The 26,627-nt window shown below is 35.7% G+C and overlaps 1 protein-coding gene across 3 annotated transcripts in view; it reads left to right on the top strand.

Annotated features, from left to right (window-relative positions):
• The window catches only part of LOC134533664 (CCR4-NOT transcription complex subunit 1), a 238,302-nt gene that overhangs the window by 150,245 nt on the left and 61,430 nt on the right, over positions 1-26,627 (top strand). For 2 of the 3 annotated variants that reach the window (XM_063371211.1, XM_063371209.1), the window contains exons 26-30: positions 405-545; positions 2,027-2,248; positions 16,138-16,191; positions 23,071-23,271; positions 24,884-25,032. In XM_063371211.1, the coding sequence (XP_063227281.1) occupies positions 405-545; positions 2,027-2,248; positions 16,138-16,191; positions 23,071-23,271; positions 24,884-25,032 (767 nt within the window). The remainder of the gene's footprint in view (positions 1-404; positions 546-2,026; positions 2,249-16,137; positions 16,192-23,070; positions 23,272-24,883; positions 25,033-26,627) is intronic. The other variant, XM_063371210.1, reaches the window with a different exon arrangement.

Below are 26,627 nucleotides of genomic sequence, written 5' to 3'. Positions count from 1 at the left end.
GGCTTATTGAGATATGAATAATAATCACAATAATCACAATAATGATCAATTGCCTAAACTTAAAAATTTATCCTCTTAACTTGTCCTCTAGTTAAATGTTATATTTTGTGTATAGTAAATGTATTCACTGAGGTTATATAATTATGTAATTAATATTTCGCCAAGTAATGTTTCGTGTTATCCTGTCCTTTAGGTATTTATGTAATATCCTGTGCTGTCTCTATTTATTGTGATATTGTTTGTTTTTACTTGTTTTGTGTTGTGCCCACCTCTAAAGTCTCAAGACTGTCGGTGGGCATGTAACAAATGTAAATAAATAAAATAAGCACAATATGATCATGCATGCACCCTGGGCTCGGTGTCGGGAGCGTGGAGAGTGGAGCGTGGAGCGCGGGTGTCGGCAGGGCCCCACGCAGCAGCAGAAGGAGCTGGTGGAGCAGACGGCCGGCCTGCTGGCCCAGGAGAACATGGAGCTGGCCTGTGCCTTCATACAGAAGACTGCCATCGAGAAGGCCATCCCCGAGATAGACAAGCGCCTCCTCAACGTGAGTCCCGCAGCACCCTGCCCCTTTCCTTATCTATACGCTCTTTCTGACCTTCTACTAGTGTACAATAGAGAAGGAAAAAAATTAAATTAAACTGGAAACCTTGGCCAATCCTCGACAAAAACGATGAAAATAAATCATCTGTATCACATGAAAACTATTAATGGAGTCATGTGCTGGTTGTTTTAATAGGGTTTGCTAGTCATTTTAAAATGTTAATTAATAATAAAAACAGTCATACTGGAACACCGAGAACAAGACAAAACTTAATTTTTCATGGGTTTGAAGAATGTGGTGATACGGTTGCCGTCTGCTCGTGTCTCATAAATGTGTGACTTCACTGGGATCATGTGAAACAAGTGCTGTTTGAACTTTACCCAACAATCAAGAACAGCATAATTTGTTCACTTTTACTATATATTTCAAGCGTATTTACGTGTTAATCAAGAGTGATTGCAGGGATTTAAACTTTTATCATAAAAAAATATAGTATAATGCAGCATCTTAAAACGTTTAGTTCAGTTTAAAAGTTTATTTTTATTCTTTGATATGAACACAGTTAAAGAGCCTGTAATGGATCCACTGAGATTATACCAATGTGCTTTAGAACCCTTTATTCTTGTATTTTCTGCTTCAAACATTGAAACAGAAATAGAAAATTACCACTATGCATAAAAAAACTGTAGCAAAATATTAATATATTTATTTATTCCAAATCAGAAAGAGAGCTTTCCTTGATGTGTTATCACTCTTGGTATCACTGTTACTTGAACATCCAACATTTTTTATTTTCTCTAGTTCCAAGTCCACTTTCCCATTACTCTTCACATTGTCCTCTTTCAATATTTCCCCCGTGCCAGCAACATGCTTTTCACTTGTCCATAGAATAGTTGCTGAGAACCTCCTCGCACACAATTTTTGTTATCATCTAGCAATGAAGGAAGAGATCTCTTCACTGGTATTGTTTTTGATATCTGCCCATACAGCTCAGTGGTTCAGATCAGTAGGGAGGCAGACAAATGAAATGGCCACATGCCATAATCAGTGCATCTGTTTTAAATGGTTTTGTTTAGAGCTGTACCAATACGAACTAGCAGAAGCTGATTTTGCAGACTGAAAAATGAAAGTTTTCGTTATAACTTAAAAATCTATGAGTATCTTTTTCGGACAATTACATACTTTGAACATCATTTCTTAGCTACATGTGCCAGCCGTACATATCAAACTTAAACATCCTGTGTTTTAGTAATGTTCTTGAGTCTAATACATCATAAATAAATATATCATCATCATGGTAAAGTTAGATAAGAACAAAATCTTAATTTAAAATAAAAAAATTTGATTACAAAGAGTATTTAGTCTATAGAACAAAACATAAAAGTTTCCACAGAGATGTTATGAAAAAGCATAGAGTAAAGCTGTAATTTAGAATTAAAAAAATACAACAATTGAATTGCCTATAAACAAAATTGGTGTTGCAGGAGTTTGAGCTGCGCAAGCACGCTCGCAACGAGGGACGGCGCTACTGCGACCCGCAGGTGCTCACGTACCAGGCGGAGCGCATGCCCGAGCAGATACGCCTCAAGGTGGGCGGCGTGTCGCCCCAGCAGATGGCCGTGTACGAGGAGTTTGCCCGCAACATCCCGGGCTTCCTGCCCCTCAGCGAGCGGGACGCGGCCATCTTCATCCCCAAGCCCGTCAGCGTGAGTGTACCTGATCTCTCGACCACTTTTGCAGTGTAGGCAGTCCCCTATCCCAGGGCGAGCGGCGGCAATGTCCCTTCCTAGAGTTTGCACCTGTTTTGCGCGACATACGTTTATTCTTAAAGCCGCGCCTTTGCCATATGTGTTTACCCCCAGGACAGGGTACTCACAAATATTCCCAAAAGCCATCAAAATTAAAAATAGTAAGAACAGTTTCAAAAATTAAAGGAGCAGTGTTTTCAGAACCAAAAAAAAAAAACTTTTATAAAAGGTAAACTGCAAATTTAATTGCAAAATGTTATGAAATACACAATAAATAAATACACTAGTTTACGCATACTAAAACAAATATCAGTATGTCGGCAAAATGTTTAAACGTCTCTATTTTTTTACTATTAAATGATTACCCTTAGACCTAATTATTACCACTTAAACACACTACATAAAAATATTACAAATCTAATAAGCGGCCACATAAAATATCTTTATGTTAATGTCATATACAAACATATTACCTAGCGCTAACAAAAAATATATTACATTTAAAATCTTTAACCTGGATTATTTTGGAAATATTAAAATGTTTGTGGTCCGGTGGGGCGGAGAACTTTAGCTGGGCTGTTACACAGCATAATATGCAATAGTTTAAGGCCTTTTAAAAGAAAACTTAAATCGTTTTCAATGCGCATCTTAGGTGCGTAACACACGTGAATTTATTTTCATGTTACAGGAGCAGTCTTTCAAACACACAAAAAGTTTCTGCTAAGGCAGGACAGCTGTTTCTCAAATTTAAACTGCTTGATGTTGCACAGGGGCCTAACGGGTCATAGGTCGACGACTCTTACTTGCTTAATCCATAGTGCATGCCACTTGGTTAGCATGTGCCAACTTCCCCACCCGTGTTTGGTTTTTCCGGCAAGGAACGGTTTGACATTGAAAGCTCCACGGACTTTAGGCTCTATGGCACTCCAAACTTGAAGTACAGAGAAAATATCGGAGTACAAAAACTGTGCCGACTGGCTCGCCACGTTGCCTATACAATTGGTGTAAAAGAAAATTAAATAAAATTTGGGAAATACAGAAAACCAAATTTTGGTTTAAATCAAATTAATGCAAATTTACACAAAAACATAAATTCGGTAGTCTAGCCGTAATTTATTTCATAGAACAAGATATCACACAAACATAAGAGAATTCATAATTAAACCTTAACACACATTCTTTATTTATTTTGTTTGGGGCCCCAACAAAGGCTAAAATTGGAACAGATATTTCAATTACTTTAAAGAGAGAAAATCACATTTACTTAGCTGTGGAAGTTTTCAGTCAATTAACACAAAATTTTAATTGATTCCTTTTACTAAACTTTGTTACGATGTGTGTTTATTTAAGTTGAATCTCGAATTTCGGTGATGAGAGATGGCCACGTGGAGTTCCAAAGTAGTAAAACACATGGGCCACATGCTGCATGCAAAGAAGAACTTGCCTGAAAGTGCTTGTTGGTATCCTGAAGCCGCTCCAGAAAGAGAAAGCCTCTGTCCCCATTCCAGTACTTGGTGGAATTTAATGATCTATGGCCGGGATGTCTTGCACCAACACGAGGATTGCCAGTTGGTAGTGCGGATCAACAAATTACCACATAAATCAAGTGGATTTTTGAGCCAAAATTAAAAGTATATCACCATATGATGGCTGACCGAAGGAGAAGAAGTGAAAGTTACCTCAAAAAAAAAAGAAGTTAAAAGATTATAGATAACATCACAAGATGTTAAAAAACTTTAGCAAATACTTTACGAATACAGGCTCTGTTCCTAAACCAAGGTTGCATAATACCTTAATATATATATATATTATTATTCTTGAAAGTTTTTATGAATTTGTTTCAACATTTGTTTATAGTTATTTTATTTTTCTTCCAGTCTTGAGTCACTTCATAACAGTCTTAATCGCTGAACATAATTATATCATTTAGAATATACACAAAATTTCACATTAAGAAGTTATTACATAACATAAATAACAAAAATAATGCACCTTATATATATATATCAACATAAGGAAGTTAGTAAAAATTTGAGAATATGTGATGTCCAGTTTGGCAAATGAAAGTTAAACAAGTTGAGTATGTGCCACACAACAGCTGTGCAGTGGCACAAGCGTGCTCTGAAGTTACACAAGGGTGCACATTCCATCTGCGCGAGACTGCGTGCACACTTTTCCCTCGTGGCGTACGTGAATTTGGCATACCAAATTATAGCCCCAACAGTTACTCGCGTTTCAGGCATCCCGTTTCTTAACTTGTGAAGTACAGCCAACAAACCCTCATAGCCACAGCAGGCCTGCGGAGCGTACAGCTCAGCGCCCAAGGTGCATCGCACCGCTACTGGCGATTGCGTCCATACGAAACACTCTGCCCAAACTGTTGCGCGCACTAGTCCACCTGCAAGAAAGTAGTTCTGCATTGAAACCTGCCCACACGTAAATATAAATATGATAAGGATGCTGACAATATATATAAGAATATAAATAAAAGCTACATTAAACTATGTACAATAAATACTAAAATATTAAATATGATATTATATTTAAAAAATAATACAAGCAGGGTCTCCACTGATCTAGAAGTAAGTTCTGTTAACTTCAGAACAAGTCAATTAGCCATAGCAATGTAGTAATGCCTGTAAAAAAAAAAACCTTTTTACAAAACTTACCCATTAATAACATAAAAATTCTGTAGGTTTCCGATAAAATTTATTAGCATTTAGTAAGTTTTTTAGTCAGTCCAACATCTTTGTAAGCAGGGGTTACAGTATGTAGTGGAGTGTAAAAATCTGTTTAAGATTATGATACTATTCATAACTTTTTATGGTTGAATTTCAATAAAATGTTTTGAAGTAGATTTGGAAATTTATTCTTTTTATGATGAAAATATTACCGGTCCTTCACAAGATCGTGAACCAACACACTTAGTTTTGCCAATCGTTATTAACATTCCTGTGCCTTCACAAATTTAATGTTCCCTAGTGACTGTCGTCTAGGTACGAAGATACACAGGAAGTAAATTGCGGACCTCCCGGGCCTATGCCGTACGTCTGGGGCCCATAAATTGTAAATAAAACGACAGAAAATTGATGAAAAACGAAGGTCGATACTTAACTGTGGCATAACTCTGAAACCCAGACTTATTCTTTGTCCTTAAATACTCGTAATGTGCTACTTGGTAGCCCCTGTTCCAGCACGCACGTCCGTTTGGCACACACAGTACTTGAACAACGACTGACTTGACTCAGTACAATACAAAACCCTTAGGGGAATTAGTTTACTGGAGACTTACCCAAAAAGCTGCCTTGCTATTGGCTGTACATATTATTCGTACATGTACATTATCAGTAATTCCCCAGTCAGATAGCCTTCCCACAGTCCTGGAAAACATCTCGTCTTGCTTTCCTTTTCAACCCATTACTCACTGTTCTAACACCATTATAAAACAACTAAAACTATAATTATAAAAGGAAAATTTAAAAGCAATAAAATACTGAAAATCACACCTACATAAATATTAACCTAGCCAACAACGTGAAAAACGGTAAAATTATAGTTAAATGGCTTTTCTAGATAAAATAATTAAATATAGTAATGAATTTCAAGAACATTACTAATATTAAAATACAAGTATAAAAAACTAGGTCACTATGACCTTGAAGTTATATAGTCAGCTGATCTACCACTACTGAGAAAGCATATTATTTATTCCTTTAACAAATACCATACTTGTAAAATTGGGGAGGGCTGGGTCTTGCAACGTTGCACCTGGAACTAAGTACAGCAAGAGGTGTTTAATACAGCCTCATTTGAGGTGGGTTACATTACAATGTTGCTCACTGTTTCTAGCTACTGTCGGTTTTCATCCGGCTAAAATTGATAAAGCATAAAAATGACATTTCTTGAAAGTCTAAATTCGGATAGGCGGAAATGGGCGCATTTAAAAATCATATAAGCAAGTCAGAATATATGTGTTATTTTTTATGTACCTTAAAATAATTCTCAGTTTGGTAAATGTCTTCGTGGCCTTGTGGTCATAGATGTATGTTTTCCAAAACCCAGACGTCTGAGCTGTCACGGTTCGATTCACCTTGGTCCCTATGTATTTTGCATTACAAATTAAATTTAATATGATAAGGGCTATAAAAACATTGGTAAGTAATAGAATATCAATCTTATGTGCGTTAAACAGAGGATGCTTGCACTCTCCAGGAACAAACAACAGAAACAAAAATGGCAAAAATATCATCCTAGAGGCAAACTCCTGCAGAAAAAAAATTGGCAATTGTGGCATCATCCAAGATGACCTCCAGCAGATGAAAACAAGAAGGCGGATGTGACATACTTTGAAATGGCGGAATTAAAAATGACGGAAATTTCGAGGAAAAATGGCGGACAGGTGTCATAATCAGAGTTAGCAGAAAGTTCAAGAATTCAAAATGGCGGATGTAATGTCATCCAATATGATTGCTGAGGTCAAGGTCTTCGTCATCCAAGATGTCCGCTGTGATGTCAGATTGTGATCGGTCATTGACCCCATCCTCAATCCTCAATCATGAACTATAGTGCCCGGAGGAACTATTGTATATTGTATACTACTCATTTAAGGTTTGAAAGCAAAATTGAAAGTTACACATAAATTTTATTATAACACTGTAAACTTAATCATCTCCATTGATGATCAATTTTATATGTTAATAAGCATCATAACAACATAAATCAATAGAAAACTATCATTTTTATTTGAATTGTACTTGGACACATAATACCTAATTATTTTATCTTGATTCTGAGTAAAACTTTTGAGGAATTGAAAGTTAAGTTTGTTAGCTCTAAGAATGTGTTATAACAACTAGGCAGTCATGGCAGTATTGCAGGGCGACTGTCCGTGGACCTTACCTTTCCATCTTTTTTCCAGGATATTTTCTTGCGCTGTGCTGAAGGTGGTCCGCGGTTCCTTTCCCAACCTCCTCGTCTCAAATCCTTGTGACTCGTGCAGAAATAATCAAACAGAAGAAAAATAAATTGAATATTGCAAAAGAGCTTGATATTTTTATTTACAATGCTGTTGCTTTCTGGAAATAATGCTGTAGCAACTAGTAGTACCGATGTAATCTTTTTGGTATCGAAATTGGCCTATTTTCTTAATTTTCTGGATTTCGGATGTAATAGTTTCCAAGGTGAAGTGAAACACCTTTGTCATGGAAGTGTTACAAATGGGGATGTCAGTTGGAAGAATGGAACATCACAAAATAAGGGAGATTATAAAAATTTTCAAAAGATAAATGTTGAGTAGTAAAGTCTAGTTTTGCCAAGTAGTCGATTCATTTACAGATTTGACCATTTCATATCTCTACCTACATAGATTACAATGTACATTATGGCACATTCACCATAACTTTAAATTTCAGGCACCTATTTTTATTTTAAGGTTGTAAAAGTTTTAAAGCTGATAAGCTGTAATAAGTTTGAAGAAAGTCAGAACATTTGGTAGATTTACACAAGTGAAAATTCAAGAAATGTAGCTAAGAAGAAAGAGCATCTTGCCATTCTCTGATGCTGAATGGAGCGGTTCTGCAGGGATGTTGTCTGGTTCAGTCAGAGCAGGTCTCGCCAACAGAGACCAACGTCCCGCAATGATCGCGTGGCTGTTCACACCTCCAAATGCAACAGTGCACCTTCGAAATACATTTTATACTCAGAATTACGTGCGGTTGGTTTAGATTCATGTAACCAGAAGCGTAGGGTTCTGTCATGTCAAAACTTTCTTTGTTTTGTATAGTTTTGACTATGCTAGCAATGATAATGGTAATTTTCTGAGATTTTGTGAGCTGAGTCAATTGGGAAAGAACCCTCAGAAACGATAGCAAGGGTGGAAGGGGAATAATGGAACATAGTGAAGGATGAGAGACTGTAAAGACAGGAACATGGTTGTGTTTTACTGTGCTAGCTGCTAGGTGAGCCACAGGCTGTCTAGGCATGCCTTCTGCACTAGTGATCTTCACATAGTCTTATATTATTGTTTGCATCAAGTTTTACAGTCCAAAGTTACTTATTTTATTTTCTATTTTTTTTAAATATTTTGGGCTTAAGTCTTAGAGTGCTCATTTTGTGGTTATTTTCAATAATCCAGAAATGATGTTAGTTGAAAAAAAATTTTCAAATTTTCTATGATCATATCTGAACTGATGGATGATTTTAAAGTAACGATGGATGGCTGGCTGCAAAAATTTTATCATCTCAATTTTTAGACCCGGTTCTTATTAAAGGATTTTTTTTCAATACTAACTATGACAACAAATAATAGATATACAGATATAATTTTATCACGTATTTGAATAACTGTCATCTATTTTATCTCAGATTTAACAGAGCAAATATAGATGTTGTTTTAGTATTTGTTCATATTACCAAGATATATGTCACTGATCATGGGTTGGTGACAAAAACTCTGGTTTCTCTATGTTTGTACTTGCAGTGGTAAAATCTAATACCATACCAAGAATGAGAAATTTATGTTAGTTTCCATATTTTTGTCACTTATTTTTTGTGTCCATTGTTTGTAGACTTCTAGTGGTGAAACAGAACTATGAAATGAAAGAATAACTACTTTCAAAATTGAATAGATTTTTCCAGTGGTTATTATTTACAAGGATTGATTATCCTAATTTATGCTATTTATGAATTAGATTTATTTTTGTGATTGTGGGTTTGTTTCTACCATTTTTTTTGTTGTCATTGGACTGGTAGGTTCTCTGCATCATGTATTGTTTATTGTAGTGAGCTTTTATCATGTGTGTTGTCCGGTCATACAGTATTTATTTGGAATTGCTCATGTTAGTAAACAGGAATCAGCATTTAAAAATCTTACAGTAATAGTAGTTCATCATCGCCATCGAACAAGAAAAATAAAATATTTTAATTAAAAATGATATTTTGTTCAGGGTGATGTTCCATAATATGATTTCATCTTGGGCTGAGCAAATATATGCTATATCTCTTAGTATAACATTTCACAATGAAAGTAGCACAACAATATTCTTTACAAGGTCATTTGTATAGATCGTTACGAAGAGCTATACTCGCTCAGTAACTCCCTTAATATTAGCACTAACAGGCTGGGCTACAAGTTTCCAATAGTTGAAATGGTGCTATTTTCTCTGTGTTTATGTAATGGATTATGTGATTGGCCAGTTCGCACGTTCTCTAATCAAGTCACTTTTTGGAACCTTCCTAACTCAGCTGCAGCTATGACATCACACCAAGAACACATAGTATTAATGATGTTTGTAATTTAAAGTCAAATTAATATTAACATTCTTTTTATGTTTATTTTAATTCAAGAATTATGATAAAATATATTTTATTTTTTGAAAAATGAAAACATTATTTTTTAATTTTTTGTTAGTATATTTTGTGTTAATTTAAATTGCGTTATACAGATGTCACAGTGGCAAAGTGTGATTTCGGCCATTTAAGAATTTTTTTCCCCGAGTTTGTTACAATCCAGACCTCTGGCTAGCTTAAAATTGGTCTAGATTCCACATGTATAAACACTCGAAAAGTTGAGATTTATGGCCAAGAAAAAAAATTTTAAGTTCCAAAATAAATTTTATTGTTGTTGATTAATTACTGAATAACGTCTCTCGGAAACAAACTGATTTTTATTGCTTTTTATTTATCCTTCACAAAAATCTACAACTGACAGTGGCTGCCATCTTCCGACCACGACTCTGTTCCAGATGATCCACAACACATCACAAAAAAAAGCAATCTCTAAAAAAAAAACCAGGCAATCACTCGCACATAGCAATAGCACTTAGACTAAATCACAAACAAGTCTTTCCCATTCTCTATGTTCTGTATAACCCGTATGTGACTGGCAAAATTAATTACATCAGTCTGCTTTCAGACAAAAACCCATAGCAAAAATTGAAAGAAAAATACGTGACTAAACCTGAAACTTAATTAACCAGCGAAGTACAACTTTTAGTGACTTTATACATTTAAATTAAGTAAATGAACAGACATTCTTAAAACCATGAACTAATGAGGAATAGGAGCATAAAAACTAATTGCTAACATACGACTACTTCTGAAACACATACTGGTAATCAGCCATTATTTGCATTGAAACAGACAACCTAACCAAGTACTGAAGATGTTCAGAAAGCATTATAAAAATATTTAGGCCAATGTTATATGTTGAGAGGGTAAGGCCTGCAATGCTACATGTTCCAAACTCAGTATTTTCTAAAAAAAATTGGTTGTCTGTAAAGTCGGTTTACGGACGATAGTTTAACGTGACGTCATAACAAAACATTGATGAAATGATTGATCCAGAAGAAAAGGAAATATCATATTCGGCCTGAGACTGAGCCATAATAGGTTTTTGAAACCAAACCATTAAAAATATTATATTCTTTGAGGAAGAAATTTTTTTTTAATTTGTCTATCTTTTGTATGATAAAATCTACCTCTGCATACTTTTATGAATAAAATTGAATCACTTTTATTGAATTATCACTATTTTGTATGGATACAAAGGAGTGAAATTAAATGTACAATTTAATTAATAAATTTGCTTTTATTTGCATTCATTAATTCAATTATATTTATTACTTTTGAAATGTTGAGTGCGCCCTATTTATTTTTACAAGTACAAAAAAAAAATCGCAGCTGCCAGGATTCGAACCGACAATCTTTAGATTGGAAGTTAGCTACTCAAAAAATAACAGTTTCAGATACAGCAAAACCCCTTATTTGCACTTTCCATGGGGACAAAGTAAAAAAATGTAAAAAGCGGGAAAGTGTAAATAATGGGAAAAGTAAGAAATACGTTAAAGTTAATTAAAACACAGTCGCATCCTGCAGCGTTCATAACAAATACGGGCTACATTACACATACATACGCATTGCACCACAGTAAAAAAATTTTAAAATAAAGGGGCCGCAAATTGGAAATTTACCGTCAATAGCGCGCCGTGCGCGGAGAAAGGTCATCCTACTCAATCAGCTGTTATGGCGCGGCGTAGCCGCCGGCTGGCTCTCTCTGTTGTCTGAGCTGCGCATGCGCATTATAACTCACTCAACGCTCCGCCCAGACTCGTGACGTTCCATCAACAGCCAGCCAATAGATGCGAGCTTAGCGGAAAAAAATATAAGCTCCACCTCCCGTGTACCAGTTTTGTCCAGTTCTAATACCAGTTTATTGGTATATGCACCAGTTTTCTCGCTGCCGTGACGTGTTCAAGTTTACGTTCATCTTGATGTCTTGATACCAATAATTAATTATTTACGATACCCAGATATAAATGATTAGTTTAAAAAATATGCGTCAACTGTACAATACTTCCGAAATTATAAAATACGTTTATAACAGTTACCAAGACTCCGCTCATTTTATCTAGCGAAGTTTATGTCTCGTACCAGTATTTCGGCTAAGTTGTGACATAAATATAGTAACAGAACGTTTATACATTCGTGAGTTTACGTTTTTCCCGAGTACATTTTAGATTGTCTCCTGCTATAATTACTCGGACTTTTACACGCCTAGGCATAAATTATTATATGTTTAGAAATAAAAGCAACTTTTCATGTTATAAAATACCGTATTTACTCGTGTATAGCGCGCCCTCGTGTATAGCGCGCACCACAATTTTGGAACAAATTCCAAAGAAAAAATTATTTTTTCCCCCATAAATAAATTTTAATAAAATTTTGTGGTACCTGTTAAGCAATTACTTATGAAACTATGATTATTTACATTGATGTGTGGTGATGTGTCAGGAAAATACTTAAATTAAATACTCTTCCACCTGAAAAAGCGAAACTTTTGTGGCATACTGTACCATCTGAAACGACAAGGGCAAGCTAACTCTGCTGTGTAGACGAAAGATAATGAAGCGCTGTATCGTCACAACTGGTACGATGGCGGGGGAAGGGAGGGAGGCAGGCAGGAACAGGACTATAACCATCAAGTAACTTGACAGTTGACAGGACTAAACACCACCTCTCCCGTCACCTTTGCTAAGCTGGCGCCGACGACTAGATGACTCACCTCGCGCGCGCACGCGCGCGTGTGTGTGTGTGTGTGTGTTTGTGAAAGAGAGGCCTTGTTGCTTGTGTGTATGCGTGGGGGCTGGCCAGAAAAAAAACACACCCGGCAATTAACGACTACCACTCCTCCTTCCCGCCCACCCCTTTTTTTTCTTCCGTGTATAGCGCGCATCCTTGATTTTTTTCCTTTACTTGAGGGAAAAAAGGGCGCGCTATACACGAGTATATACGGTATGTTTATTTTGCGATTTAAAATGTTCACTGCCGACTATAAAAGTTACGTTTTTCACAATGTTTTTAGGCCTACTATCGTTGTTACGTGACGTAAATAGCGGGATGGATTAGATTTTTGAGACGTAATTCGCGTGAAAGTATTGTATTGGATTAAATGGAAACCAAACGGGACCTGAAGAATATAGTGCAAATAACGGGAAAACGTAAATAACGGTAACGTAAATAAGGGGTTTCACTGTATATACATATATCTAAAAATTTTGTTCATGGAAGGGGAATAATATTATAGAGTTTTTGTAACACGATTTTATAACAAATACGCATCCCAAATACACCAAACTTATTTATAATGTGTTACAATATTTTTTAAAACATTGTGCAAAAGATCCCGGGTGTAATTTGAATTATTATGTGTAACTGTAAAACACCGTTGTTGGTTCAAAACGTATTTGAATATTCAACATTACTTTTAAATAACCGTACCGATTGTGCTGAAAATCGGTGGACGATCGTTAAATTACATAATATTAATAATACAAACGACGAAAATATGATTTAAAAGTCAAATCAATGGTTGTTCCAATCGAGTGGAAGAGATGCCACGCATTCGTACAATGAGCATGAAGAGAGATGCCACGCATGCGTACAATGAGCAAACAGCACACATCCGTAGTGGGACATCCGTAGTGGGACACTTTTACGTGCGTGCAGCCGGCGTTCATCGATTTATTAGACATTGTCACGTCAAAAATTGATTAGTTTATATATTAATAAAAGGTGAAGCATTATTTGTTTGGTTATAAATAATAAAAAAAAATTTTTGTTCAGATATATTTTTTATTTACAAAAACTGGCTGTGTTCATCAGTATTACAAAGCTTCTTAAAATAATATTTTGCAATATTTGCCAAGAATTGTGTATGTTTTATTTCAATATTTATAATGTATTAACTTGAAGGGTTTTTGAAAACCATTTTAATTGAAGTAATAAACTAACATTTGAAAATTTTTTGAGCCCTTTAAGTGAGCAAACTTAGTCAAAATGTTAGTTTTGTTTCATATTAAATATTCGAGGAGAAAATTTCAATACTTCTCACTGCAAGGCGTTGCTGTCGCGATGGGGGTAGATACTCAGTGTTATGCCTAGGGCGCCACCACATGTATTACTGGCACGTGGACCCCGGCTACTCTCTCCTCAGGGCCGCGACGTAACCTGTGTGCAGAGAGGCCTGTTTCCCCCAGTATAATTATGTCCCCTCTCAGCAGGATTCACACTACAAGTGAAGCCGAAAAACAAGGTACGCTCTCGCTGGCGGCCCACACGCACGTCTGCCCACGTGGTCACCTGCACAAAAGAAACCTACATGTTTATTCAATTTTATTGACGTTGCTTATCTGTACATTCGTCCTCACTCGGCATCGTTCGGGCCACGGAATATTATTTATGTTACACTTTAAAGAAAAGCCAGTCTTGAAGCAATTACTCTGTCTGCTAGAACATAAAAGACTGTAGGGAAGAAATAAACAAGTCACAATTAATTAGGGCATGAAGCTCTGACGTGACACCGGCAGGCGCGGGCCGACACACGCACACATGCCGGGGCCACTGAGGGTGAGGAGGGAGGTGGTGGCACATCGGGCTCAGAAGAGCGCAGCCTGGGATGAACAGAAATGAAGCCAAGCAAAAATTAAGGAATTTTTGTAGGACTGCAAATTAGGGAATTAATGGCTGATGAACATTTCATGATTTTTCAAAATGATGTTGAAAAAATGGGATGGCTGTCTTTCACAAGTATAAGGCAGAAAACTATTTCAATATTGTACATAAACTACTTATACACCCCCCTATTGGATGTAATATGCTATGTAAACTCTACATTTATTGAACGATCATTTGGACTTCTTCCTGTATAACTTTCTGCTGTTAGTGCGAAACATGGCGAATGGTTCTACTAGAACATAACTCAAATGGTGGAAAAGCTTTCAAGGCAATCGGAGTGTCGCAATGCTGTCCGACTACTGCTGTACCTTAGACATTCCTGATGCAAAGTATCGTGGGAAGGAAATATTTTTTGATATGTTTCTTCTTTTTTTTTTACTCTTATTTTGTAATTTTGCTATTTTCATTTGAAACTCCTGTTGCAAGAGCATACCATTTTACCATACATATAATATATATTCTTATGTAAGCACTTGCAAAAATGGTTATCAAATGAAAACTGAGGCGATACAGAAATTCTGAAATTAAGTCTGGGTTCAGGGGTGATTTATCTTCCATAAACAGGTTGTTTTGATCTTGTGATAGAAAGAAGTTTTACTTTAGACAGTGGATTATTCTTTAATAAATAGCTTGAGACAAATTATGTGTTGACTCAGAGAAATCCAATGAATGGGCTGTATTATACTTGTTGAAAAGGGAATTGCAAAGTAATAACATCAATGAAAAATACTTACAACACTTTTGCTGCCCTTCATTATTTATTTACAAGGGTTTAAATATGCAGGATTCTCAGCGTGCTGTCATGGTTTCCTCGCAAGGAAACCAGTCTCGTATGTGGTAGAACCAGTAGTGAACCCAGTCAGCTATCTCACGGCATAAGCCCCATTACATAGCTCTTATGGGCATAGTAAGGAAACAGGGAAATATTGTCCCGTATGCTGTGGACTTTACCTTTATTACCTTTACAGTAACTACATGGTGGCCACTTGTCCTTGAATTCTTAAAAAAGTTGAAAATGGCCGTGAAATTTGCCTGTCCTTGGAAAAATGGTTTTTTTTTTTTTTTTTTTTTTTTTTAGCTGTGAATATTTTGATATATTGTGTTAATATCAAATTTATTTACAAATTGACCAAATTATTTATTTTTGTAAATACAAAAAAAACACCTTAAAATGGCGTAAATGAGCATAAGGTTTTTATTTGCATTTACTTGTAATATTTATACAATGTTTTGTGTGTAAGTTTAGTGCTTGTAGTAACCTCTTTTATAATTTGTTTAGTTTTTTAGCCATTGCTGGCCTACACTCTAGTAAATAATGTTTATGCTTTGTATTATTTTTATAACTTTTCTTTCGGTTACTCAACCATTGGTGAGCATGTGGCATCCTTGAAAACATAATTTTTGTCTTTGAAATTTTTGAAATGTCCTTGAAATAAATCACATATTTTTTGCCACCCTTTGAAGTTTATTGGTGTCTGTGGGCATAATCATTATTACATGGAATAATTTTCAGTTTGTTTCTTTTCCCCACATGTTGACACTGATTGGTAAAGGGAATGTGTCAGATTTTTGTGGGTACCGTACGTGTTGTCACAAAAACCTAGCTTCTCTGCAGTCTAGTTGTCACACTACCATTATACTCTCTTTGCTCACTCTGTGGTTAAAAACAATTATAGCTGTACATAATTTTAGATGTGTAAGTAAAGTGAATGTCAAAATAATTTTAAAATGGTTAATTTGGTTACTGTGTGGTAATGTAATGCATAATTATAAAACCTTCTTTTAGATCCCGTGCTGAGTGGTGTGTATAAATTTTTTTGCATGGTTCTTTTTAGCATGAATCAACAACTGCAATAACACCATTTGTGAGCACTGGACCGTCACAGCTGGTGAGTATAAGCTTGCTGTAGTTAGTTAGTTGTGTTTCGTGTTCACATTGCCTCTTAAAACATCAAAATTTTTTGTACGTAGATGCTAAGTGGCTATGGGTATGAACTGTGTTCAGAGCAAAGGTTATTTTATGTTGGGTATTCGATGGTCACTGTCCATAATCACTAAAGCACCTCACTGTGTGGTAGGCTCTGGCAGACTTGTGATGTCTCGCATTCCAAGGGGAGTGAGTACTGAAGCGATGCGCAGTGCCCACTGCCCGCTGTGTTCCATCTCACATTCTCCTTCACAACCCACTGGACAGGAAAATGTTCTAATCATACCCCAAGGCATTTGCCCACTTAACCTAAACCTTACAGCCAAATCATGGATAAATGCCAAAAATGTCCTCTGCCACTGCAGTAGTATCCAGTGTTTTGAGCCAACCACGTCCAGACCCCAGTGCTCCGTCGACCAACACCGGGCATGGCACCGAGAGAATGCGAGATGTCAGATTTCTTCAGATTTCATTTGTTTATTACTAAAAAAAAAGAAAACTTTTACTTGCACTCTATATCACAAAGTTCAGTTCTCGAGCCAAAGTTTGTAAATCGGTAAAGTTTTTTTATTATGGTCGAATAATTTTCTGATAAAAAAAAAAATTGCAATACATACCAATACAGTTCCAGTTGGTCGGCAAAGCTTTCTAGCGCTCAATATTATTAAAAAAATGGTTGTCTGTAAAGATGGTTTACGGACGATAGTTTAACGTGTTCTGTTACTGTATTTGTTTTTTTACTTGTCTTACATGTTGTGCCCACCGTTGGAACCTTGTGCTGTTGGTGTGGCATGTAAAAAATCAAATAAATAAATAAATAAATAAATAACAAAACATTGATGAAATGATTGATCCAGAAGAAAAGGAAATATCATATTCGGCCTGAGACTGAGCCGTAATTGGTTTTTGCAACCAAACCATTTAGGCATTAAAAATGTTATATTGTTTGAGGAAGATTTTTTTTTAATTTTTCTATCTTTTGTATGATAAAATCTACCTCTGCATATATTTATGAATAACATCGAATCATTTTTATTGAATTATCACTATTTTGTATGGATACTAAGGAGTGAAATGAAATGTAAAATTTAATTAATAAATTTACTTTTATTTGCATTCATTAATTCAATTATATTTATTACTTTTGAAATGTTGCGTATGTCGTATTTATTTATACAAGAACAAAAAAAAATTTCGCAGCTGCCGGGATTCCAACCGACAACCTTGGCGGATCAGAAATCAGCCACGCTAACCACAAGACCACGAGGCCAATATTGAAAATTGGTAGTTTCAGATGGTATATACTCATAATAAAAAATTTTGTTCACGGTAGGGAAATAATATTTTTTCGTTTTTATAACACGATTTCATAACAAATACACATCCCAAATACACCAAACTTATTTATAATGTGTTACAATATTTTTTAAAACATTGTGCAAAAGATCCCGGGTGTAATTTGAATTATTATGTGTAATTGTAAAACACCATTGTTGGTTCAAAACGTATTTGAATATTCAACATTACTTTTAAATAACCGTACCGATTGTGCTTAAAATCGGTGGACGATCGTTAAATTACGTAACATTAATAATTCAAACGACGAAAATATGATTGAAAAGTCAAATCGATGGTTGTTCCAATCGAGTGGAAGAGAGATGCCACGCATGCGTACAATGAGCAAACAGGGCACATTCGTAGTGGTACATCCGTAGTGGGACACTTTTTCGTGCGTGCAGCCGGCGTTCATCGATTTATTAGATGTTGTCACGTCAAAAAAAATTATTAAGTCCCTGCATTAGAATTACATAACCCGGTACACATTACCCTGTGGAAAAAACATTCCCGGGTGGGTGATGGTCTCCCTGGAGCCAGTGCAGACGCCTGCAGTCTAATTTCAAATCAGAAGGTCCAAAACAAACAAAAAAATTTAGTCTTCGGCTAGGCCCCGACTAACAGGCGTAAAAAGGTCCCTTCGGAAATTCACTTCATATTTTTTGTCGAGCTGCCGACGACACTGCCGCACTCTGCGACTATTGAGCGACAACTGGTTCGCCACCTCGCAGTTACCTCAATTTTCGGAGCCAACACAAAGGGAGATAACCCCGTGGGCCAACCGACCAATCACAATATTTCTTGAAAAATACTGGCATGGGGAGACACATCACGCCACCTTGAAGTTCTCCCTGATTGGCTGGCGAGACTGCACCCAGCGAAAGTTCCAGTTTCTTGGTGCGCAGTTGTGCGTTCACTTGCTGGGGTTTTCCAACGACGCATTAACTTGAGGCGTTAATAACTGACCTGCTGGCGACAGTATGTCGCGCCCGTGCCTTACCCGCTCTTTAATCCTTCTAGACTGTTCTGAAAACTACCGGCCAAACTCTCCATGCTATGCTTTAAAAGATAAAAAAAACCTAAATAATACAAATGTTAATTTTCAATTATGAATTAAATAAATAATAAAACATTACAAAACATTACTTAAAGTAATAATCAACAAAATATTGAAAATAAAAATAATTAAAAAAATATTCACCAAAACATTAACCCTAAAATAGTCTTATTTAAACGTGAAAAATAGTAGGGGGCGGGAATTCTGCAATGTTACATTAATGCTTTGGATAAGTTGGTGTTGGACGAAGAAGGCCATAAAAATATGACTGCACTGTTTTAAGTGTGTAAAAATGATAAACCTTCATTGACTCTGTTTCCAAATTTTTTTACTGCATTATGCAAATTAATTTATGTCCCTGTATCTACTTTTATGAGTGTAGTGTACCACCACATACTGAACTAGTGGAATGTTAGTAAGTTGTGTGTCATGCATGAACTCTGGCATGTAAAATTTTGCACTGCATTGAATAATTTGCACTGCATAAATTTGCGTATTTAAATCTTGATTTTCGATGAAGTTACTGTGTAGGTTTTGGTGTAGGTGTGTTTAGACAGGTGGATCATTCATTGATTAATGAGTTAGTGTCTGTTAAAGGAAATTTTTTTTTATTCCAATATGGTTAGAGCCCTATGCTAATTGATTGTTTATAATAAAACTATATACATATTAAATACTCTGTTATATGAAATTTAGTGTCAATGAAGATGTCTGAAGAATTATTGGCACAGAGGTATGAAGGCTAGTTTAACAGTCTCGTATTTAAGGTCCACAAAACACAAAAATAGAGTTTCCTTCATATGAGAAATTATTTGAGTGCTATATTTACGATATGTATGTGCTATGCAATACTGAGAAATGTTAGAAGCTATCTCACTGCTTTATACGTACCCAGACACTGACCTATCTCTTTGCGGGAGACATGTGTCCCTTTTGTCTTGCATGCTGCAGACAATTTTCACAATTTGTGTTGTAAATTATTAGTTGTGTTAGTTTGGTATATTTAATTGTAATGTAATGATCAAACATTATTTAATTATTTTGAAGTTAACATTTTAGATTGCTTGTGTGTGATATGTGTAGTTATAACAATTTTACTTACAAGAGCAGCACATAACCTATAGTGGCAGCGACTTGAAGCCAAAGCAGCGGAATGAGTGCTAGAATCTTGTCAGCTCGCACTTGAGTGCTGGGGCAGTCTGCGATGGCACTGGGCAAGCATGTGGGTGTAAAGGACGTATGTCATTGAGGGTGTAGCGTATGCAACTCTGGTAGCAGATCAGCAGCTGACAGCGGTAACCTTACTGAATTGTAGAGAAAGTACTGTGTTCGTTTCAAGTTGGATTCCTTCAAAAATTTCATGGTTGGCTTAAAGAAATAGAACTATGTGCAGTTCAGGAAAAAATAAATTTATGTTTGTTTTTTATTCATTCTGAGTCTTACATTTAATTTGTGAAGTTATACTTCTTCAGGCAAAAAATGACGAGAAAATTAAAAAATGACGAGAGTGAATTTTTACAATGCGTGTGCACCATGCAAAGTAATTTTCACAGGAGGAAAAAAAGGCTACATACAAAAATAACTAGTACTTACAATTAATAATTTTGTATGTGCTTTTAAAACCTTAGTGATTGATATTGAATACTGGTCCATATCATTAAAAACATTTCTTTATTGTGAATATTAGTGATAGAAATTGTGTTCATAAAATTTTTCAAGTGTGTTTTCAAAATTGAGGTTAGGTTATACTTCTTTAGGCACATTATGAAAATATTATGAGAATGAATCTTTACGATTCATGTGCAGCATGCAACAAAAGTTGACAGGATGAAAATAGGCTAAATACAAATAGAAAATTATGTGTGTGCTTTTAGATCATATACTTCAGAAATTAATATTTAATACTACTCTATATAATTGAAAACATTTATTTACTGAGAATATTAGTGATAAAAATTGTGTTTATAAACTTTTTCAAGTGTATTTTCAAGCTTATTTATATTAGTGAAATTTTTTTCCCATATGTATAATTTTTTTCATAATAATTTATAAAATATTACACTATTATTTAATAAATAATTAAAACTAAAAATTTCGAATAAACTTTGGGCATATTTATTGATTTTCATTATAATTAAAATTCATTTCTTTAATTTTACTAAATCAAATAATTTTATACACATGTTTATATTAATAATGAATACTTAGTATTAATTAAGAAATTTAATTTCATTTGATTCATTATGTACTTTACCAAACATATTTATTATATCACTCTAGTTCTTTTATTATTTTATTTCTATTAATTATTTGCATGCAAAATTGAAGTTAATTTTTTATCATGCCAAGTGAGTATAACTTTGAGGCTCCACTAGCGAAGCTAGCTAAAGGAATCAGCGTGAAGCCGGCTGATAGCCTATTTAAAGAGCAAAACATTTAAAACCTTAATGGAAAAATTAAAGAAAAAGCAGAAAATTAAATTGTATTACATAATTTACTGTTGTACTGTACAAGGTGGCAATACAGTAGGGCTGGGCTAATAATTTTATAAGTGCATACATTTCCTAACGTGGTGCACCACATGTAAAAAATCTAGATATAAATGTATAAGCATGATCTAAATGAACCACCGAAGCTATATATATATATATATATATATATATATATATATATATATAATATATATATATATAATATATATATATATATAATATATATATATTATATATATATATATATATATATATATATATATACATATATATAGATAGCATTACTTTTAAAAGCACCAATAAAAGTGGGCAATGCCTAGCCCCCCTCCTGGCAATAAATCTTCTCTCTTCAATTTTTTTTTTTTGCTCAGACACTATTATTCTCGTAGTCTTTAAGAAAGTTATAATATGAAGGAAAAAAAATGGCAGTTCATTTGTAGACGAAAGAAGGTTTCTGCAAAACCTACGCAGTTGCTAGTGCCCGAGCCTCTATCGCACTCCCTTAAAAAAATGCTTGCGCTAAAATAAGCTATAGCTGCACCCAAACAGCTTGTTATGATGATAAGAATAAAATTTTTTATAAATTTGGTTCAAATATGCTCAACTGAAAGTGCTCTTAAAAACACCTTGTCTGTACGTGCGGGACCTAAAGTTCATGCCACTAAAACCAAATTATTTGCCAAAATACAGCCATATCATACACCACTGCGTGCTACAACTGCTGCTAACGAGTTAATCTGCTTTCCGCTGTGTCTAATGGCTCGTTGCTGCACAACACAAATGGCCAAGCGCAGTACAGTACTGTTCACAAGTGAAGTACACTTCAGGAAAACATACTTGTGGAAACTACTACTGTAAAGTTTGCATAATGAGATACCAGTTAAGAGGCCCACCTCGTCAGGTGTGTGTGTGTGTGTGTGTTAGTGAGGCGGGACGATAAGTGCGACGCTCACTGGTATTTCTAGCACGGTGTCGCCTCTAAGCGCAAGGCCATGAACTGGCCCGCAGTCTTCTCTTCGTCACATGATAACTGTGAAATTTGAGCGGTGACCGAAACATTATATGGCGGAGAAATGGAGAGAAAGGTGTAATGCCAGGGTCTGAAGTTCTTTCAAGAATCTTTACCGGTTGTTTTATGTCTAAAAATTACTCTGAAAACATGCGTTTTAGCCATTTGAATCCTTCTGAAAATACAGTTTAAAAACTTAATCCAAAATCAAAAGTACTTTTCGGCCCTCGGCGAACTCTTAAATGCTTTTCGTAAGCAGACCCCACTCGGATATCTTGAGTAGTTTTGAAATTGCGTTGTTTTTCTTGAAGCTCTGCACACCGTATGTATGCCCGGGTAGGCGGAGCCCAAGAGCGTAGGTTAATGGCCGTGACACAAACTAGTGCACAAAAAAAATGGTTAAATACAAAATCACAGTTTTGGGCACACTGATAGTATCACTCAAACAGCCTGAATTCTTGACTGTGAGTAAGAGGTGGCACAATCTTGCCTGGGAATTCTCAGGCCGATGTCCACGCCGGTGGCAGGTCCCAATTCTCCGTAGCCATCGGGCGAGAAGAAGTTCTGCCGGGGTAAATACATGCTGCGACCGCCCACAGCCGAGGCGGAACTCCGTCTGCACGGGGCGAAACCAAGTACCAGTCCAGCGTGGCTCGTAGTCCGTCAGCGACGCCGCACAGAGCCCACACGGTGCGATACTTCCGGTCCCGCACGTACGTGCCACAACAGTAGTGCCCAGAGCTGATGAAATAGCAAAGGAAAAATAAATTAAACAAAAACTTACAACTACAGGGATTAAAATGAATATGAAAAATGATGAAACTAAAAAGAGATAGGCAAACAAAGGGCTTGAGGAGTGGGCACATGCGGGTGTCTACTCAAGTACACTAAAACATTGATGTTTATTACAGTAAGGTACGTGTGTTAGTGCGAGGTGTGTCTGTGCAGCAGACGTACGGCACGGACGACATCGGCAGCGTGTACGACAAGCTGATGAGCGACCTGGACCTGTACCTGCAGTGCCTGATGGGCTCGCAGGGAGTGATGTCCAGCTCCTCCTGCGTGTCGCGCCTGCACAGCCTGCTGGAGGCCCTGGCGCTGGCCCGGCGCCACCGCGACGTCGTCTCCGCCACCTCCCTCATACAGAAGGCAATATACCACTACCACCCCCCGAACATTTATAACATTTAGATACATGTAGTGTTCGTTATTCTGCCCTTTTCTTTTTTAATTACGTACTTCTGTTCATATTTATTTCTCTTCATTTTTGATCATGTTTGACGAACGCCATTTTAAAATACACTTGACTCATATAATTTTTGTTAATACCTTGTTAAATTTTTTATTTTTTTTTAATCTGTCATTCAAGTCTCTTTTTGTTCACTGAGGTGTGTTTAAACTGGCGGACAGAGTGCTTCTTCGTGCTCTCACTCTTGCATCAGTGCCACAGAGAGTCTCTGAGGTTGTTTCATTTTGCACGTGAAAGATAAAAAAAGATCAAGAGCGCAACATTTCATGTAATTGGCAATTGCATACTCTCTGTCACACTTTCATGCTTTTTTTGACATGTGCTATGTTTCTTTGCAGCAAACATTTGTTATTTTAGGTTAACGTGTACATTGGGGATTATAGTTAGTTTTCAATGAATATTTTAAATTTTAATTTAATACCTTATCTATTTTTTGATTATTTAAAATGTTTATTATTCCTGTCAAAAGAATTCTTATACTTCAGTAATTTAAACCTTCAAAGACAGCTTAACATATTAATTCAGACTTTGTGGTTGTTGATAAATGTTATTTTAGTTGTTTACAAGTGTATATTCGATGATAAGGAACACCCTGGAAACAGTGCTGTTTAAACTAAGGTTTTGAAATTAATGTAATTTGTGACAGTCACAACTACTAGTAAGTAGCATTTATGGTATGAACATAGTTCATAATTCACAAATTTTTCTGGTAAATAAAAATTGGGACAATTGTTTTTTAAATATAATGTGCATAGTAAGTCCCTAAGTTAACTTAACCAATCTGTTCATGCTAATGAATATCCCAGGTTACTATTAGGAGATAACTTATAACTTTTCAAGCGTAGAATAAACAATAGGTATAATATGGCTAACTTCTGCTAAAATAATTTCTTAAGTAAATTTCTTGAACTGAATATGACACCCAATTAGTAAAAGATTGTTTGATTTTAAAAAACCATAGCTAAAAAAAAATTTTAATTTTGCAGCATTTAATAATATATTTCTATTGTATTTTGCTTGCTGCTCTTTTTGAAACATGATACTTGCATAACTACATTTATGCAATGGCTGTACAAAGTAAAATATTTAATTAAATTTAAGGACAAGACAATATGGGAACAAAAGTTGCTAATCATATAATTGTATAGATAAGATGCAATTTTATTACTTATTAGCTTCAGACATGATCAATACTTTCAACAAAAAAAAAGGTAGCAATGGAGATAGCACGTCTATGGAATGTGTCTTAATTTGTTATCCATTCTTAAACGTGATTGTTTACGCTCCTCTGGGAACACATTGTACATGTTTGTTAACGATTGAAAAATTTTAGTCTGTTAAATAAATTGGTGATTATAATATATTGTTTGCTGTAAAAAAATTATAATTTCCGCCAAAATTGATGGCAGGCTAGGGAAGAGCATGGTAAGAATGGACTAGGAACGGGGGGTGTGCGAGACAGTGGCACGGTGCTGCGTGTGGTTGTGACTGAGGAGAGGCCCGGCCCGGCAGGCGGTGGATGGGCTGATGGAGCTGCTGCCCCCCGGCTCGGGCGACCAGGAGCTGGTGGCTCGCTGCCGAGACATCCACCTGCGCGTGCTCAAGGCACTGCAGGACCCGCGCGCCTACGGCATGCAGTGGACCAACAAGCAGGTCACCCGGTGCGTCTACACTTCATCACCATTACAATATACAGCCTTGAGCTACCGACTTGGGACCACAGCCTGCATGTCTGGAGGACTCTGACCAGTAGCCGCGAGTACCTTCAAGTTGCTTGGAGTCCGTATTCTTGTAGATCCCAACCTCCGGCATGACTTCAGTTTGTGAGCACCGAGTTGGTACCTATCACGTGCAAATGACATTTTATAAATTCAAATTTTTTTTGCTGCATTAAGGGGGTGCCTCCCATTTTAAGGTCATGATTTTATATTTATATTAATCACTGATCAACATTAGACTTTTTCTATTGTTTAACTTTCACGAAATGAAAAAATATATACAGCCCATACTTTTTGCATAATTAGCTGCCAAAATTACATTTTTTAACGTTTTTGGGTTGTACAAATAGAGGGGTTATACAAATAGAGAGAATTTATTTTATTGCCTAAGTGAAACTTTTTTTAGGTTTAACTGCAATGCCACTAGATAAATCTACAAATACAACTCATGAGTGCTTGAAGGTGTTTAATCAGCACATACTGCACACCATACACTGAATTAAAACAATGTAGGAAACATTTTGCGAGTTAACCAACTTGTATATAAAAGTAAAAAAAAAAATTAAAACCATAAATTATTTATGTAATAGCAATGATTATAAAGTACATTTAAAACACAGTATTTACCAGTATAAGCTATGGCCTCAAATAAGCCTCACGCCCCTAATATTCTGACCACAACCAAAAATATTTGTTGTTTAGAATAAGCCTCACATAGTGAAAAATTCTAACAAATAAGTTTAAAAAATTTTTTAGTTCTACATCATATTTAACTATAGATTAAAATTGCTCATTGTACATTCTTTTTAAACACACCCTCTCGAAGTTTCTTCACAAACACTGCAATTGCCTTAAGGTGTTAATATGCATGTTACAAATGGAAAATAAAATAAATATTCACTTTGCTCTGTTCAGTGTTTCAATCCCCCTTCTTAGACCCTCTAAATGCTTTTCGCAAACTATTTCCATTCTTAAACGAGGTAAGTCTACACTGTAGTTACGAACATTACCTTTACTGACATCATACTCCTGAACAGATTGGCGGTTGTTTGTCTGAATGGTGTAATTTGCGACAATAATCTTAAAGCTTGCATAGTAACTCTGTCGCAATCCAATCGACATGGTTTATTTTTGTGCTTCCTTGCTCCTCTATGATATGGGTAAAAGTCTGCAAACTGTTCATTTCGAACTTCATAAGTGGCTGAGAAAAAAATAAATAATAAAGAGGTTGAATTCATGTAAATTTAATTTAATGTACTTCTAGCATATGATACAACAAAGGATCAATACATTTTTTCAGTTTTAATGGTTTTATTGCGGTTTTTTGAAAAACTAGAAACCAGAGGAATGATGTAAAAACCAGAGGAATGATGAAAAATCTTATAAATTACACAAACACACTCACACTACTTGGAGCAATAAAATCCAGTCTTTACTCCTAAAAACTGTTGATTCCTTTTCTGTAATATCTAAGTTCAGATACAATAAAATATAGCAAAAAAAAACGTTTGGAAATCAGTATTTCACCAGCTAAAAGT

Source organism: Bacillus rossius, chromosome 7 (assembly GCF_032445375.1).
Source record: "Bacillus rossius redtenbacheri isolate Brsri chromosome 7, Brsri_v3, whole genome shotgun sequence".
Taxonomy (NCBI): domain Eukaryota; kingdom Metazoa; phylum Arthropoda; class Insecta; order Phasmatodea; family Bacillidae; genus Bacillus; species Bacillus rossius.
This window is presented reverse-complemented; position numbering and strand designations above follow the sequence as displayed.